Below are 16,879 nucleotides of genomic sequence, written 5' to 3'. Positions count from 1 at the left end.
AATTCGCTCTGGGCCTCTTAAATGGGAGCACGCTGAACCTTTAGAGGCAGGTTGATGCGGCGATCCAACATGATGCCGAAGCTAGAACCCCTCTGATGGCAATCCCAAGATTGTCTACGCATCAATCCCTCTAACTTGGAAAGATTTATACATTGTACTGCCCATACATATTCCAGGCACACCACTTCAGCACAATGGACTGGCTTCGGGTCACGCAAGGTGTCCATCAAGCGGACGGTGAGGGGCCATGAGTCGCGATATGCGTGGCAGCGAACCGACCGTTGAGGGGTTGCCCTCGGAAGTCAGCGGGCGGAGATAGTGGAGTGCAAGGATTAATTGGATTTTGGAAGTGCGTGCGCCTTACTTCGTTCAGAGTGCCTATTTGCAGGTTTCCCCTCAACGGCCAGGGACTGTCAGGTGTCCAGCTTCTAACTTTCAGGATTCATGGATTGCGACATGTATATACATCAGAGGACCGGGGCCAAAGGCGGGTCTACGATCCTCAACCACCAGTTAGTTATTTATCCTGTAGCCTCTCATTGACATACAAAGATCTCGCGTCCAAAACGAGTGACGACGATCAAAAGTTAAGTGGAAAGATAGTTCTCGGGGGATCTCAAGCGACCGTTTGTTTGGCTCTAAAGGAACTAATTTTTTGACCGCATAAAGCTCAAGCTGAGCTTGTCTTCTCGAGGCTACCGATCTTATTGCGGTCAAGCTTATTGTCGGCTACTGCATAGAGAACCTCGAACGGAAACCTTAGGCACAGGTTCACAATCGTTTCGGAGGGGGGGAATTGGAAGTTTGATCTGCGTGTCAGGCTGCTGGGTAGTAATGCCAGGTCAAAAATATATCGATCAACAACCACCAAGCCGGAAACTCAGCATGGGACCGTTTGACAACCTCCTCCTACAAGGAGCACGCCCCGCCGTGCGAGAGGCGTAACGGCGGGGAGTGGCGATTGGCTTGGGTCACCGGCAGCGCGGCAGCCTTGACACCACTGCAGTCATTTCGAGTGATAAGAGGAGGTGTAACGTCCACGCAGCGAGTTTGTCGTCGCTCTTCCTGTGCGCTGAAGTTTGCTCTTTTGAAAGGGGTCACCGTCGAATTTGAGAGCAATGTCTTGGCCCAATTGCTTGAACGAAGCTGGCATTTCTGGAACAAAATCGATGGCGGTGGTGGATTCAAACCACCTCACGGCTAAACATGACGTCGGGCTGATGCACAACCAGCGGTAAGATAGCGTAGAGAAGTCATCCCAGAGAGTCCAGCGATGGGGTTGAAAATGTGGACGATTCTCCGCAAGTTTGGACCCCGTAGCCAGCACGGATATTTGTCGGCGTTTTGCCAGGAGCCATTATCCAGACTTTCCCCTCACGGTCAATAGCTATACTAAAAAAAGCACAAAAAAGCCCCATCGCCAACCCAAAAAACCAAACGAGGTCACACTCCCTCGGGCGTCGAGAGCAACCAGAGTGGGACTGGGTGGTCTGCTGTGAATGGCCGATCTCCGCCATCGACTCGGGTTTCAGTGACTTTCTGTCCTCTCTCTCCGCCGGCTATTTCTCTTAGCAAATTCTTTTATTATTAGTTCACCACGTCTCTAATCTCTTCTGCTGCGAATAATCACCCACCAACCACTCTTATCTCAATTCCTTTGCCCCCCCCAAATATTTTCCCGCAATCCGCGCTTGGAAGAGAACTTCTGGCCCTTTGTTGGTCCAACGTCCTAGCAGCCGCGCGCTTCCGTCGTCTAGTTAACCGCGACCCTCCGTTGTCGCTGTCGTGTCATTATCGCCTCGCTCTCCCCGTGGGAGAAAAAGGCCCCCCCCAACAAGGCGAGAATCAAAGCGCCCGTCCTCCTGTCGCATACCCGGGGAAGCTTATAGTTCCCAATGGGATCCTTAGTCGACGGCGACCACGCTCTGAGGGATGGAATCGCTGCCACGACGACGACCGTTGGGGAGGAAGTAGCTCCGAAGGCCGAACCGCCTCACGTCGAGGGTTCATACAGCTCAGCCGTCTCCACCCCAGAGCCGGAGGGCGAAGTCGTCGTCCATCAGGATCCAGTTCAGCGGCAAAAGCGGAAAGGTGGAAGAAAACCAGTATGCCAACCTTAAGCTCCTCGTTGTCGGTTTAAGAGACCATCTTGTAAAATTTATCTCTTGTACGGCTAATTCGCGGCTTTCTATCCAGATATATGCCACGTCCGAAGAACGTAAACAACGCAATAGACAGGCCCAGGCCGCGTTCCGCGAACGAAGGACGGAATACATAAAGCAGCTCGAAGCCACCATTAAACTGAATGAGGAGACCCTCCGTACCTTGCAGCAAAGCCACCGTAGCGCTGCCGATGAATGTTTGATGCTGCGATATAAAAATTCGCTTCTCGAGCGGATTCTATTAGAAAAAGGTTTGATACTTCAACTGTACATATATACAACAACCGATCTTAATGGTTATTTGCTCCAGGCATTGATGTCCAGGGGGAATTGCGTCTCAAGAGTGGCAGTCCGAGTCTACCACCGGCGAGATTGCCTCCTCATCAGCCCCACCGTCCGTCACCCCTTTCCCAGCCAATGTTCAATAGACAACCAACACATCAACAGTCAGTTGGAATTGCACAGAGATCCGCGCAAGTTGGTGTCTCCCAACATGAAGGAGCTTACAATGTGCACTCTTCACAAACGCAGCAACCCACTCCGTCATCACACGTCTCTCCCTCGCCTGCTGCCTCTGTCTCTTCCGGATATACATTGCATGGTGGGATGTCCCCGGCTGGAGTAGAAATCCATGCTCAGTCACAGTCGCATAAGTCCCAATTTCCACGGGCACCAGTGCTACCGCAGCCCGGTGGTTTTGGTCAGGGAGCGCATGTTCTGACTCCTACGTCCATCGACACCCCAGACACAAATGCGGGTTCTCAACCAGGAGCACCCTCTGGCACCCCCATCAATACCCGAATGCACTCCTCTTATATCGTTACACCATTCTCCAGACCTTATGAGCAATTAGGCAAGTTGCCCCGTCCCTTTTGGTGATGTGAACCGGTTGATCATGCGGATTTTTGTTCGTTCTGACTGTGTTTGAGAAACAGGGCAGGAGTATGGCGCACAAGCAATTTCTCACGATCAACAAGAACCCGAAGAGTCGACGACCACACCGAACACGTTTGCCCATGAATTCTCCACGGCAAGAGGGACACAGCGAGGCAGTCACTCCGAACTGCATTCACATGTGGGCGATACCGACGGATTCGGAGCGGCAACGTCGTTCGCCGATCACTTCGATCCGATGCTGGATACGGATCCATTCGGATTGAGTGCCAGCATGCACTTCCAGACCCCATTCAGCTATGCTCAGAGCAATGTGCGCTAGCGCAAGGTCGAGTCGCCCCCTCCCCCTTCCCGACTTTCCTTCCACCTCGCAACAATGACTTTCCGGGTCTACACGCACGTATGAAGTTGCAACAGTCTTTGAATTGTCGAGTGGCCCGTAGTTTACAAGTCTACTGTTGGTACACTTTTTCCCTCCTCGACGGAGGATCCTTATGCATATAATGGGATATATATATATATATATATATACAAAGAAACAACATCATATTGGAGCAAGGGCCGGGTCTACGGACAATGCATATTCTGGCGTTTGGATGTGATGATCTTATGGTGTATGATGGCTACGATCAAATGTGTTTTTTTTTTTTTTTTTTTTTTTTTTATTTTATTTTTGAAAAGCGTCACGAGGAGTTTCTGTTGCTTGTACATAGTAGCTCTTGACTGATCTCTTCGCATCCATCAATATACATACATACTTCCTACCGCCTTATAGCCGACGGAGCGCGGTCATGAGACTGCTGTATGATGTAATACCCTAAACCCTAAGGCGGAGAAACGACGGGCCGAATTACCGGAATTCGCTTAGCATAATGCGCTGAGTCAGCAGCAGCGTGGCTCGGGCGGGCTGGCTCCAGCCTAACGCAAACGAGCGGCAAAATTCCAACTTCGACGTCGCTCTCGTTCTCCCAAACCCACACAAACCACTCACTCTCTCTCGCTGCCACCCCACCCATCGACCACCTCCCGTCACATCTCAGTTCGAGAGGCTGAATTCCTGGATCTCGCTTCGAGGACCTCTGCCCATCTCGTCTGGCTCGCTTTCTTCCCAACCACTCTTCCAACCCGAATTGTTGCGATAACGGAAGGCCTTCCAAGGAAGGCATAACAATACCAGGCGTCATGTCGGACGTCCGGTCCAAGGTACGGTCAGCCCTGAATCCTGCGACGTGCTCCAAAGACAAGCTCGTCCTTTTCCCTGCGCATCAATTGGGTTGTTGTCGACTCTCAATTGATATTGTCGCTATAATTGATGGAAATATAAGAAACTGACTTGTTGATGTGTGCGTTTGTCAACAGAACATTTACGAGCTTCTTGGTACGGTTCCCAATGCCCATCAAACCCCAACCACGATACATATGCCTTCAATTGATTTTTTTTTTTTTCCACTTCTTGTTGTTGCTTGATGCCCAATTGGTGAAAATAAATCTAACGTGATTGCTGGGGTGTTTTTCACAGGCAATGATCCCGAGCTCGACCCCGATCGGGAGCCACAACCACCTGTCAAAGTCGTAGACAAGACAGCTCCTCGCCATGGCAAGCGTGACGGGCCGGTCCAACCCCGTGGCAGCAATCCTGCTTTGTCCCGCGGTGGTCCACGATACACCGGCAATGAACGAGGTAACTGCTTACACCTCTATGTCTAGTAGACTTTGTTATGCTAACTACTTTTCTTAGCCTTCCGAGAGGGAGCTGCCAACTCTCGTGCCAACCGTTCCAGGCCAGCTGAGGAGGCACCTCGCGCTCCCTACGTTGGTGGAGTAAAGAACCGTGACCAACGCGGAAATCTTATTCGCGAGGACCGACGATCAAAGACTGATCGAACGTAAGTTCTCTACCCGGTTAATAATTGACACGTGAAACCTTGTGTTAACCCAGACTGTTTAGCATTACCGGAAAACAGCATGACCAGGGCTGGGGTGCTTCTACTGGAGAATCCACCATGGTCGATGAGAAGGCTGGGGAAGCTATTGCTCAAAATGACGAGAAGGAAGTCGCTACCGAAGCCCAGGAGGGAGAGCAGCAAGAAGAAAAGGAGCCCGAGCCCCAGGACAAGACCAAGTCCTATGCCGATTATCTGGCTGAGCAGGAGCAGAACAGGCGCGAGGACCTCGGCATCAAGGAGGCTCGCAAGCCCAACGAAGGCTCCAAGGTTGATAAGAAATGGGCCGGCGCTAAAGAATTCAAGCGCGACGAGGAAGAAGACGCCTACATCAAGGGACGCGAAGAGAAGGCCCGCCGCGAGAAGCAGCGCAAAGAGAAGAACCTTCTCGATGTTGACATGCGCTATGTCGAGCCCCCACGCCGTGGCGATTTCCGTGGACGTGGCCGTGGCGGTGATCGTGGTGGACGAGGCCGTGGTGGACGCGGTGAATTCCGTGGACGTGGTAACGGCGGCCATGGCCCCACTGTCGACGAGAAGAACTTCCCCTCTCTCGGAGCGGCCAAATAAACGATCGTGTAGCTTGAAATTGCGACGTTGGGTTAGTCCGTACGTTTCGCTATCTAAGCCGTTGAAATACGTCTTAATCTGAAAACCGTTGCAGAACCATCAAGTGCTACCAGAAATGTTGTTTTCTCTTTTGTTTTCCAGCAAAGCTCTAGGCGAACAGAATGGAACGGGGAAATGCCAAAAAAAATTCGAGGCCTCTTTTGTGCAATTAATTCTATGAATCTATTGTCTCCCTTTCCTTTTTAACCACACCCCACCCCCCCTCCCCCCTTTTTTTTACCGTGGGCTCTGTGTCTCCCAAGACTTACTCAGTGCTGAACTTAATTTCGTGAAATGTCATATTGGGCTCTCTTCTGTTTTCTTTCATATTCCTCGGTCTACGGCCTCAAAAGCAGGGTGAATGTTGAGCAGTGTAGAATGAGGGGGGAAACCGTGTGCAATATTAGTGTTTTCTCATAGCTGGGCTGGAAAGATATCGTTTAAAATTCAGGCTCTTCTGTTCATCCCCTTGATATTCCCCCTGCTTTGCAATTTGACTTGCCGTGGTTGAGTCTTCTTTGCTCACGCAATGGCTCTTCTCCTCCTTACCAATCCTCGCATACCCAACATGCAGGCTGCTCTTGTGCTTTATATGTGTTAAGCCGGCCGGCTACAAGGGCAGAATATCTAGGGCCCATGTTCCGGTCATGAGGCAGCATTCGCAGTTTCTGTTTTACCAGTGCATCCTTCTCGCATTCTGATGCCCCTAGATGATGGCACCTATGCCGTCTAATTGATACGGGCATTACCCAGAGTTACGAGAAAGTCGGCATACCAGTTATTTACCTGTATCTGGACGGGATTCTCCCATCTGCTTACTGAATAGGAACCGAATCCTATTCTTGTCGGGCTCTATCTATTATTGATGATACACGGGATGTTCAAGGAAAATTTTCTTTTCATATTGTCCCCTGACTCACTCGATAAAAGCACTTGTCGACTTGCAGGGAAAAGAAAATTTTCAGTTACTCAACCCAGAGAGAAGATATAAAACCCCCTTCTCTTCGACCCTCTTCACTTTTCTTTCTCTTTCACTTGCCGTGCAAATTTCACATCTTCAACTCCAATAATAACAGCAATCTATCAAATCCCGACCTAATACCACTCACTTCTACCTAATCCAAACCTCATTTTTATATCCTCTTTTAGTTTTCTTAAAAAAGGTTCTTTTACAGAGCTCTTCCAAATGGCGGCCATCAGCAACACCTCCGCCGCTGTCAAATATCCCTGGGAGCCGGCCACCCCTCTAACGGCCCGTTCAACGTGCTCCATCTTCCTCCCGCCGTCGCTCGAACTTCTTCCCGTTGGCCCCACCAGCAACTCCTCCTCCTCCTCCTCCACTACCACCACCGTCGCGACCCCGCTAACAGCGCGGTCAACCTGCTCGATCTTCGAATTCAAAACCCCATCTAGCACCGAATGGATGTGGGCCAAGTGTAGTCTCGGCGTCGGCAGCGTCGTTCCACGGGTGGTCGTGCCGAGCAAGCCCAGAAGCAGCAGTGGGCGGCAAGGCCTAAAGAACAAGGAGCCCCAGAAGTGTGGTGGGCAGGAGATTTACAGGGCTTCGTTGCCCTTGAGAAAACAGGAGGTAGCTGATTTATGCCCATGTTTCCCCAGAATTCTCTCCTGATTTCCCGATATCCTGGTTGAAAATGATTTTCCTCTTTGAAACTGATATATTGGGTTTCTATATAGTCCGCTACCAGCCCCGCAGCCAGTCGCCAAGTCCTCGCTGGGAGGATGAAGGCAATTCTGGCCCGACGTGTCAATTCGGTCGCTCCGGCTGCGTCGTCTTCCTCCGGCTTGCCAGCAGTCCGGCAAGCCTCAGGTGAGGGTTTGTGACGTATTCACCCGTTCGAGCTCCTAGGGATCTACGGTATGTCCCCTGCTGCCTTAAACCATCTTGAAACTGATAGCTGTAGATCTCTAGAGTGGTGAGTTGTCAGGTTTGCAGTTGATACTCTGGGCTTTTCCAATTTGAGCTTTGTCATATCTTTTTCGTCGGGGAGGGCCGGGTTTTGTGGTCAGTTGGACCTAAAGTTAGGACTTGGTACTGAAGCTCTTTGAGCTCTGAAATGAAATCTATGAGTCAGATGGCCAAAGACTATATATCCTTGGTGAAATCCTGAGCGCGGATCAGACACGAGCTCTTCGCCAGGTAGCCAACTACCAAGTACACATGGCATTGATACCCACCCCAACCTCGACCACGGCCTTTTTGACCGCCACGCACAGCGCAGCCAAGTTGAATACGTACTCAGTACTCCGTAGCCTCCGGCCAAAAAGACAAATTGACTACCTGCTAGCTGATTATGATATGGCAACTTACCAGAGCCTTAAACAGTAAAGAAACTCCTTTCACATTTTACCGCTGAAGTTCTCCAGTTTTCGATGTATGGTACAGGGTCCTTGTCCACAAATTGAGAAGCTATCCCCTTAAACCGAGGAAATCCGAGAGGAGAATCAAAAATGGAGCACGAATTCCCCCGAAGAGCGCATTTCGCGTTGACCCTGTATCTGACGGAGGAGGACAGAGAGAAGTTGACGGAGTTTTTTACGAAGAAAGACCAGCGATGCTTGGGCGACACTCTCAGGATCAATTGAGCTGCGCTTGTTCATAGTGTCTAACTGATTGTTCGTTCTTCTCTCGCCCCGGGCCCCTTTAGTTACATGGCCCCCATGTAGCTAGTTAGTCACTCTCCGAAGTCTGGAGTCGAAATGCAAAGGCATCGAAACCTCTTTGTACCGCATCATTGAGTTGCTTTACAGCTTGAACGGGGAACTCGATGTTTGGAGGATTAAGTCGGAGCTTTTAGTCCACACCAAGGCTCAATATATGCGATCTAAATCATGTGCCGGAACAAGTGCTGGCCCGTGGAGGTGTCGGGTTGACGAGGCCAAATATTTCATATACAAGAGCTATGGCTGTCAAGTCACAGCGACGATCATCCCCTCTACACCAAAATACCACATCATAAATACGATAAGAATATATATAGATAATGATCGGAGGGTAAGCGTACTGGTCTAACTATGCAAAAGGATCAACCTCCTGTGCAACTCCAACGTGCAATCCCGAGTGAACCAGCACATGTTTCATCCAAGAAGACGGAATGACGAGATAGGCATACTCCAAATTGATGACCTCATTGACAAACTGATGCAAAACTCCAGCTAGAACATCTAGTCTCTGGGGCCGGCCCAGTCATCCTCATCTGCATCATTCAGGGCAATCCTCAGCTGTGATCCGTCATACTTCCCCTGGATCTCTATCATCAAATTCTCGCTTTCGTCATCGCCACCGCCACCGGTGGGCTCATTTGCATCGGGTTCCCTATTGGTGTCTTCATTCAGGAACGCTAGGCCATCCATAGCCCTTCCCTTGCAAGCCTTTTCAAGAGCTAGGAAAGCAAAATGCCCACCAACGACCGGCCGGGCGAAGAAATTTGGACCTGGGAAGCCACCATCGCCTTCAGTCTTGTACAGATCCGTCATTGGTCGATCTGACGCCGTCTCATTAACCCACAACGCGACTGACTCCAGGATCTCGTGGCGAGTCGACTCGCTAGCAACCGCCATGGCGAAAAATTCCCAGTCTGATTTTGTATATAGATGTCGGCTGTCAAGGGGTAATCCATACTTTTGCCGTACGTACTGATACCATTTGGACTGCAAAGTATATACACGCTTTGGAATAAAACCCTCCCGGCGCCGCACAGGCTCAGAGATCGATTCGAAGTCTGCCTGGATTGGATTCGGGTCATATTTGGTCCCGTCCAAATGGAAGCAGAGAAGTGCATCGGCGTACATATTGTATAAGGTGGTCCAGGAACCGTACCAGTCATAAGCAACTTTAGCGTGTGTCTTATCCCTCGAAAAGCCGTATCCTTCCCACTTGGAGATATAAGTGTCGGAAACGTTCTAGAGTGTTGAAATTAGAATCACCACCCAGAGGTAGGATCGGCAGCTTAACATACTTTGTAGAACAACGTGTCGGCTCTGTTTTCAACAAATCGGGATAGTTCACTCATGGCGTTGATACCAACGATCCCTTTCAGAGCAAGATTAGTCTGAAGGGCCAACCACCCAGCGAAATCGTCGGTAGAAACTTGGAGATGTCAGCAAAGCTACTCTCACTTGCATAGCGGCAAGATACTTACGTTGATTCTCGGGCAACAAGGAAAATTCGACCAGGTAGCCTGTCCATTGTTTGATCAATGTGTATGATCGGTCAACCCATTCACGCGCACGCGAAACAGAGCCATCATCGATCCACGGGGTATCGATCTTATCAATGCCGTTGCTAGTCTGAAGGGGGACCAGTGGAAATATTCCGGTCACCGGTGGTATGGGATCGTCACCATCAATAACGCCACGGGAATGTAAAGTCTCCTCGCCAGCGGCTCCTGCAGGATATCTAAGCGAGTTCACCACCGCAAGGGTCATTATGAGCATGTTACCACACTCTTCAACAGGCATGTATTCATCTTTTCCGTCGGGGTGTCCAGTCATATTTGGGAAATGACTGCCCAGGTCATGCATGGAGTATTTATTCGGGTATTGTCCGCTCAGCATGTGTTCGAAGAGTGGTTCAAGCAGATATGTCAGCCACCGCGGATTTGTATATAGGAAGAATGGGAAAGACGGGAAGATAACGTCCACTGTTTGACAGTTTCCATTCGAAGATATCTCCTTGAGGAACAAAACTGGGCTTTCCGCGGTTCCAGAAAAGGAGGTTGCACCGAGAACTTGTCTTGCTGAAAGAGCGACAATGTCTACGTAATCTTCGGCTCCGGATAGGAAAGCATCGATGGCCAGTTGATTAGAATACTTGGATGTAAGTAGCCTGGCGTTGTTGAGGTCGTGATAATGGAAAAGAATGAGGCTGTTGATATCTGCGAACCATGACTGCCAAAGCGGTTTCATCAATGTCAGCCCACGGGCAGCAGCGAACTGAACAACTGGATCCTGAATATGTGCAATGGTAAAAGTCACCGAATCCTCCCGGACATCATTTCCAAGGCGAAACGATTTGGCGTAAGCGAAGACCGGCTCGTTATCCATGATCGTTCGATATACAGGATCGTTGACATTCTGTAGAGTACCGGTTCTTGAAAAGCGCTGCCTCAGTAGTGCAGAGGTTCCGGACTCGTATCGAACATCCTGCAAAAGATATCAATATTTATTTCGAGAGATGTAACATCAGCCAGGCAGATCTGATTCCTACCGGAGGCGCCATAAAATGTAAGGCTCCCCATTCAGCGCGATCCCCGAACTCTGTAAATAGAAGCTCGGTTTGTCTTTTGACTTCCCATTTCAACAAGCTTTTATCGCCTTGATCAGGGGCAATATGATCGAATCGCCATTCTATCATACTTCCTCGGTCTCCACTGACCCATTGACCATTGACGTCCATGTATATATTAACATTGACGTCGCCCTTTACGAAAACATCTACATACGATGCCGGAATCGACTGACGGAGAGTGGAAGTTGGCGTTATGGGAGATAAGAATGAGATAGTAATATCCAGCTCTCTAGCCGTACCCCCTTCAGCCTGTGAGAGGATGTGATACGTCAAATTCGTTGTCGACGCATCGTAGCTGGAGCCAGTAAAGATTGGAAAGGCCACATGATAGCTATTCATATACCCAGTCATTAAAAGCCCTGTAACGCAATCCGTGGAAAAAGGAAACCGGAAGCGTCTTTCTCACCCATCAGGATTCTCCGCATCTAGCGAATCGTGCGGTCTTCCAACCAGCGGGTACACAGCACCGGTGCTAGGTATCTGCGCCATCAAACTCATGCCAATCTCCTGGCCAGTCCAGAACATAGGCCATTTCGACCACGGGTCACCACGAGCATTTCCCAGCCAGGTGCTCAGATACGGGTTCCGCACGGTCAACGGCAATACTGGGGGCTTCAGGCGAGAAGCAGCCACTGCAGCGACCGGGTAGAGGGCCGCGGCCCAGAGCAGGGCGGCAACAAACACCCACCGCATGGTGGTGAGCTGTGGATATGGCTATAGCTACGGATGTTGTGTGCTTCTCCAGGAAGTTTTCCAAAAAAGCAAGGAGTCTTAACCAAGGCAAGACAAGGAAAGGCAATTCTCTCAATTCAAGGGGGCCTTGAGGAGAGAGAATCGAAAAGAGGTCAATGCCGTAGAAACATGGGCGAGGAGGGAGTGTAATTTAACTGAAGGACGATGGCAGGTTGAAATACAGCAAGCTGTTTGCTGCTGCTGCTGCTGCTGCGGTGGTGGCGGCGGCGGCGGGCGGTTGTTGCGGTTGTTGTTGTCGTCGTTGCTTGCTGCTGGTGATCGTCAAACGGCAGTTGAGACCCCGTTCCAGGCGGAGTTTGGCTGGCGGCGACGCAGGTCAGGCGGGGAAGTCACCCGCAGGGCTGCAGGGCTGTTCCCCGCATCATTGACTCAGCCCGGACCGGGGCCAGCGCCGTCCATCCAGCCAGGCATCGCGACGGCGGGAGCTGCGGTGCATGCTCTGCACGTCGTTAGATGGGATCACCCGTCTGCCGGTTCAGTTTGAAACCCCACATGCAGCACACTTGTTTTTTTGACGGCGTTGTTCTGTAGCTATCCTGCAGGGGTCGCGTCGTCGCTCGAGTTCTGGGTTGCACAGGCAGAACATTGACTTTCTCCATTACCTGGTCAGAACACTCGTGGGTATTATCATTTCTCCGAGTGAACCAGCAACTGGATAGGTCTCATGACAGCTAGGTTTAACGGAAGCTTTAAAAAGTTACTGATCCGACTACATACAACCATCGCTCAGACACCGCTACATATCAAGGGTCGATTGCATCGCGAAAAATGTGCATCCAAGGATGAAATGAATGAAGTTTGTTTGTCCTAGATAAGGAGCATACTATGTAGGTTCGGAGTGTTCATTGGAACTGTAAGAGGTTCCACCCAGAACAAGTGGAGCACAAATATATCTGACAGAGCTCTCTGCAAAAGCTACACATAGTGAGAGGCACTCAGCCAGTCTTACCAGTTGGGATATTGAATAGAACAGCCGGCTGACCATCCTTGTATGGACGGTCTACCCTGAAATATCCTTTCCTTTCAAACTGAATGATATCCCCCTCCACAAGGCTGGCAACATTGCAGTCGGCCAGAACCTCGGTCCGGGTCTCAGTCTTCGGGTTCAGGATAGCATTGATCTCATCATCCTTTTCCATCTTATCCTTTGTGATAAGGTAGTCGAAATCGTAAGTGGTGACTGGCACAAGCTCTTGATCTTTAGACAGCCATGTGACCTTCTTCTCTGTCTTCTTGACATCTCCGGCAAGATGAAGCTCGAGATCTAGGCCGGTGACCTTTCCGCTGGACGAATCTACATGGATCTTGCGAACAAACGCATTGCCCCAGTTCATCAGAGTGATCTCTTCCCCTTCCTTGAAGCTCTTGGCATCAACCTGATCGAGAAGGATGGTGTTGCTGTAGACTACCTTCTTCATGCCAACATCAGGGTTCTTTGCATGTCTGGGCTTCTCAGCAGATGTAACCCCTTCGGCGCCCTGAACTTTGGCTTCAACCATGCATTCCTTGTCAATCGCGGTGTGTCGAGGGGCCACAGGGTCAATATATTTCTTGTTGGTGGCCCAGAACTTGCTCCAATCCTGGTTCACAATATTCTTGCTGGGGCCTTGCTTCAGGATAAACTCGCGCAATGCCGGGACTGTCATTCCCCGTCGGCGAATGCCCCTGATGGTAGGCATGCGAGGATCATCCCATCCCCAGACCGTTCCCTGATCGACAATCTGGGTGAGCTTTCGCTTTGACAGAACCGAGCGAACAAAGTTGAGACGTGAGAAATCCCAGATATGCACCTTGCGCAAACCTAGCGCTTCTTGCATCCAGGCATACTGCGCATTTCGGTCACCATACTCAGTGGTTCGCAGCGCATGGGTCACACCCTCCAAGGAATCCAATATGGGCACACAGAAATCGTATGTTGGGTATATCTTCCATGTGCTACCGGTTCGGTGGTGCGGCTGAAGGTTGCAGCGGTAGATGACCGGATCTCTCAATGCCTTGTTCACATCATCAACGGAGATTTTGGCACGGATACACCATCTCTGCCCCTCTGGAGAGCCGGTCTTCATCTCAGCGAATCGGGCCAGATTCTGCTCTACGGTTGCATCACGGTTCTTGCTCGCAATCCCCTCACGTCTTTCATATTGCATCTGGTCCTTCTCTGTATCGTCGGCATAGGCTTTTCCATCTTTGATGATCTGCACGCAATACTCGTACATTTCCTGGAAATAATCACTAGAGAACGAAGTTTTATCAGGCGTAATTCCGAGCAAGCTCAGGTCGTGCTTGATAGCATCCTCGAATTCCTGGTTTTCTTTGGTTGGGTTCGTATCGTCAAATCGGCAGATCATGGTGCCCTTATACTGCTCGTGAGCAAAATAGTCGTTGAGCAATGCGGCTTTTGCGTGGCCAATATGGAGATACCCAGATGGCTCGGGCGGGAAGCGAGTGACAACTCCATGCTCTGTGTCCTTGAGACCGATGTTATAACTGGCTCCTGCAGCACTAGCAGCGGCCTTCTTCTTCTGCGCACTGGCTTGCAGTTCTGACGGCCCATTGTTCACCCAGGGATAAGACGCTTCGATGAAATTGAACCACCTGGATGTGTTGTTTGCAGCTTTCCTGATGTTAGCGACGGCGACCTTGTTGCCACGAAGGGCTGCCCAAACCACAATGTCCGCCAGAGTGAGGGAGTATCCGACAATATGGGAACGCAGCGTCAGATGCGAGTCGAGCTCTTTCATTGGTTTGTCCAAAGACTTGAAATCGGGATTTCTCAGTTCAGTGGATCGGTTAACCCACTCATCGATCTGAAGTGAATAGGTACATCAGCTACCCAGTAAATTTTGGCAAAAGTTTCCTCCAAGAAGATTGCTGCTGCATACCTGCTCCTTGTTGCCCATTTGCAAAACCTGATAATTGGCTCGAAGGTAAGGCAAGACATCATCGTCGTAAATCAATTTTCCGTCGGTAAGCTTGAGCTCCATTTTGCCCTTTTGCACCCCGACGGAATCCTCATCTTCAAAGGAAATCTTAATTCCGGCATCGGGCGAGGACACCTGGACATAGGTTGCGGCGGTGACGACGGGTAGGATATATGCCGCATTTGCCTTAGAAGCAACGGTGAGCAGCGCCATCTAAACTTTGTGGTCAGTAATTGCTCATATGTTATGAGAGGCTCTAGGGGTCATGGTGGGGTAAACTGAATCGCGGTACGTACGGTTGCTTTAGTTGAAAATCCCGGGTAGGTATATAATCAATCGCGTGGGATGAACTCCACCTGGATGAAAACTCCCTTAATACCACGAGAGTGCCGCTGTTCTGTTATGTAGAATTATCTTCCGTCAGAACTCGTCGGCTCATTTCAGGCTTGGAGGGGCTGAAACCTGCCCAAAAGTTGATAGTCTGGAGGATTGTTGTTCCTTTTCCGGTCAAGTTCCGGAACAATTTAGCCCCGAGACGCTTGAACATCCCTGCCGACGCGATCTCGCTGCGACGCGCCTCGTGACGGATAATCGTCATTCCCGCAGTCGCCGCTGTTGATCGGAGCTCTTCACGCGATGTTCCGCTCTCGAAAATGGACGCGCCGGAGGATAGAGAATTTCCTTTCTCTTCAAAAGCAGCATCTTAATCATTCACCTGGTTCGAGTCGCCAAAGACCGGTCTTCTTAGATACAAAGCAATTGATCTCCTTTTCACGCGGTGAATGTCAAAATTCTGTATCAGTTTAGATTTATTTTGTTTTTTTTGCACCAGTGTTGCTAGCGGCACGGCTGTCACTGTGCTTCTGCGTTCAGTGGTATATTCATTTTCCCAGATACCAAGATTAGGCCTGTCCTCTCCTGGATTACACACACTTACAACCTGTCACAATGCCTACTCCCATCCCTTCCACCACATCCCGACAGGCTCTCCTTGAGAAATCCTCCAACCCTATACTACCTCCCCCAAATCACTTCAATGCTCCCAACAGCACCATGAACAAACCTATCACATTGCCAAAAGGCACTGGCGTTCCTGTTACATCACCACCCGCCGTTGCTGGCCAGAAACGATCAATTGATCACGTGGATGCAGATGATGCCATGACACATGGTTCTTTCCACCAGGCAACTCGCGACCAGGAGTTTTATATCTATGAAGAGCCGTCGCGGTCAATCGTTGATCTCGGAAGAGAGGTATGCCTCAAAGCTGAACATGTTGCTGCTTGAAACAGACCCGCTTACCGATCCCTCTAGACTTCATATTTGCGCCTGTCCGCTGCCGTCGCCGACCCTCGTCTGGCTAGACGCGAGCAAGAGTCTCAAGAGAGTGTAGGTCTATCATCACTTCTCAACCTAAGCCAAGCTTCCGAGAACAATTTTTCTATCACACATCCCACAACCACCCGACAGAGCACAGGAGACTCCACCGAGCCCACCAGATCTGTGGTTCCAACGGATCCAGAAGAGCGAAGGATATTTATCCAGGAGGTAAGCAAGCTAGTGCACTTAAATCTGTGTCTGAAACTATTTCACGTTTTCTCACTAACTCATACCAGAAAGCTACTTTGCTTCGAGTACGATTACAAGCTGCTGTGAAAGTCATGGATCGCAAGCAGGATCTTGACCGCCGTCTCGCCGAGTTTGAAGCTCGTTATGCAGCGCAGAGAAAGTATTGGGAGGAAACGATTGCACAACTCAACAAGAGCTGCGAAATCGCTGCAGCCCTGTACAAAGCGGTCCCGAATGAAAAGACACCGAAGCTGGACCGGTCGCCCTCTCTTCGCGAGGGAGGTCCAATGCCTACGATGGATTCCTCTCCTCCTTCCTCGAGCGCAAGCGGAACTCCGCACAGCCAGGCCACTCCAAAACAAACCGCTTCGAGCTCTCACCGCCAGTCCCACGGACTCATGTCGCCAATCCACCTTGCAAGGTCTGATCAGCATGGGAATGTGATCATTGTTGACAGAGATATCAACTGTTCAGTGGAAAAAATGATGGCCAAGGTCAAGCGAGGCGAGGCGTTGGATGGGCTTCTGAAATTGATGGAGACTACAACTGAGTATGACGGGTTGGATGAATGGACTGGGTAGCAGAAATACGAAATGCATGTGTTGTAGATTATGACCACGTCTGAGAGGGGGGAAATTATGTGACTATGAACTGTATTGTTAGTATACCCAGTGTTCAATCCAAACTGATCGATAGCATTCACTACCTTTGTGTTGTGAT

At 50.2% G+C, this 16,879-nt stretch overlaps 6 protein-coding genes across 7 annotated transcripts; 4 read left to right on the top strand and 2 right to left on the bottom strand.

Annotated features, from left to right (window-relative positions):
* Positions 1-1,895: 1,895 nt before the first annotated feature.
* D8B26_003275 (uncharacterized protein) lies at positions 1,896-3,378 on the top strand (the record flags this gene model as incomplete). The annotated part of the gene is made up of 4 exons (XM_003068460.2): positions 1,896-2,105; positions 2,197-2,413; positions 2,473-3,027; positions 3,098-3,378. The coding sequence occupies 4 exons, from the start codon at positions 1,896-1,898 to the stop codon at positions 3,376-3,378; spliced, it is 1,263 nt and encodes a 420-aa protein (XP_003068506.2).
* A 642-nt stretch (positions 3,379-4,020) lies between these two features.
* On the top strand, positions 4,021-6,379 carry D8B26_003274 (uncharacterized protein). Of its 2 annotated transcripts, XM_066124092.1 has the most exons (6): positions 4,021-4,259; positions 4,416-4,434; positions 4,576-4,737; positions 4,795-4,942; positions 5,005-5,600; positions 5,664-6,379. In XM_066124092.1, exons 1-5 carry the CDS (start codon positions 4,239-4,241, stop codon positions 5,567-5,569), a joined length of 915 nt encoding a protein of 304 aa, XP_065980168.1. In that variant the 5' UTR covers positions 4,021-4,238; the 3' UTR covers positions 5,570-5,600; positions 5,664-6,379. The 2 variants fall into 2 exon arrangements, with proteins under 2 accessions (XP_065980168.1, XP_003068507.1); XM_003068461.2 differs by having other exon boundaries at positions 5,005-6,148.
* A 415-nt stretch (positions 6,380-6,794) lies between these two features.
* Positions 6,795-7,450, top strand: D8B26_003273 (uncharacterized protein; the record flags this gene model as incomplete). Its single annotated transcript, XM_066124091.1, has 2 exons — positions 6,795-7,196; positions 7,304-7,450. The coding sequence occupies 2 exons, from the start codon at positions 6,795-6,797 to the stop codon at positions 7,448-7,450; spliced, it is 549 nt and encodes a 182-aa protein (XP_065980167.1).
* A 1,163-nt stretch (positions 7,451-8,613) lies between these two features.
* Positions 8,614-11,609, bottom strand: D8B26_003272 (uncharacterized protein; the record flags this gene model as incomplete). The annotated part of the gene is made up of 5 exons (XM_003068462.2): positions 8,614-9,529; positions 9,586-9,716; positions 9,769-10,771; positions 10,836-11,247; positions 11,323-11,609. 5 exons carry the CDS (start codon positions 11,607-11,609, stop codon positions 8,792-8,794), a joined length of 2,571 nt encoding a protein of 856 aa, XP_003068508.2. The 3' UTR covers positions 8,614-8,791.
* Positions 11,610-12,465: 856 nt separating this feature from the next.
* D8B26_003271 (uncharacterized protein) lies at positions 12,466-14,986 on the bottom strand. The gene is made up of 3 exons (XM_003068463.2): positions 14,887-14,986; positions 14,552-14,803; positions 12,466-14,476 (listed from the first exon to the last, which is right to left on the bottom strand). Exons 2-3 carry the CDS (start codon positions 14,801-14,803, stop codon positions 12,605-12,607), a joined length of 2,124 nt encoding a protein of 707 aa, XP_003068509.2. The 5' UTR covers positions 14,887-14,986; the 3' UTR covers positions 12,466-12,604.
* Positions 14,987-15,248: 262 nt separating this feature from the next.
* D8B26_003270 (uncharacterized protein) lies at positions 15,249-16,855 on the top strand. Its single transcript, XM_003068464.2, has 3 exons — positions 15,249-15,844; positions 15,905-16,138; positions 16,207-16,855. The coding sequence occupies exons 1-3, from the start codon at positions 15,539-15,541 to the stop codon at positions 16,738-16,740; spliced, it is 1,074 nt and encodes a 357-aa protein (XP_003068510.2). The 5' UTR covers positions 15,249-15,538; the 3' UTR covers positions 16,741-16,855.
* Positions 16,856-16,879: the final 24 nt, after the last annotated feature.

Source organism: Coccidioides posadasii, chromosome 2 (assembly GCF_018416015.2).
Source record: "Coccidioides posadasii str. Silveira chromosome 2, complete sequence".
NCBI classification, from domain to species: Eukaryota; Fungi; Ascomycota; class Eurotiomycetes; order Onygenales; family Onygenaceae; genus Coccidioides; species Coccidioides posadasii.
Note: the sequence above shows the minus strand (reverse complement) of the source record. Positions and strands in the feature narration are given on the sequence as shown.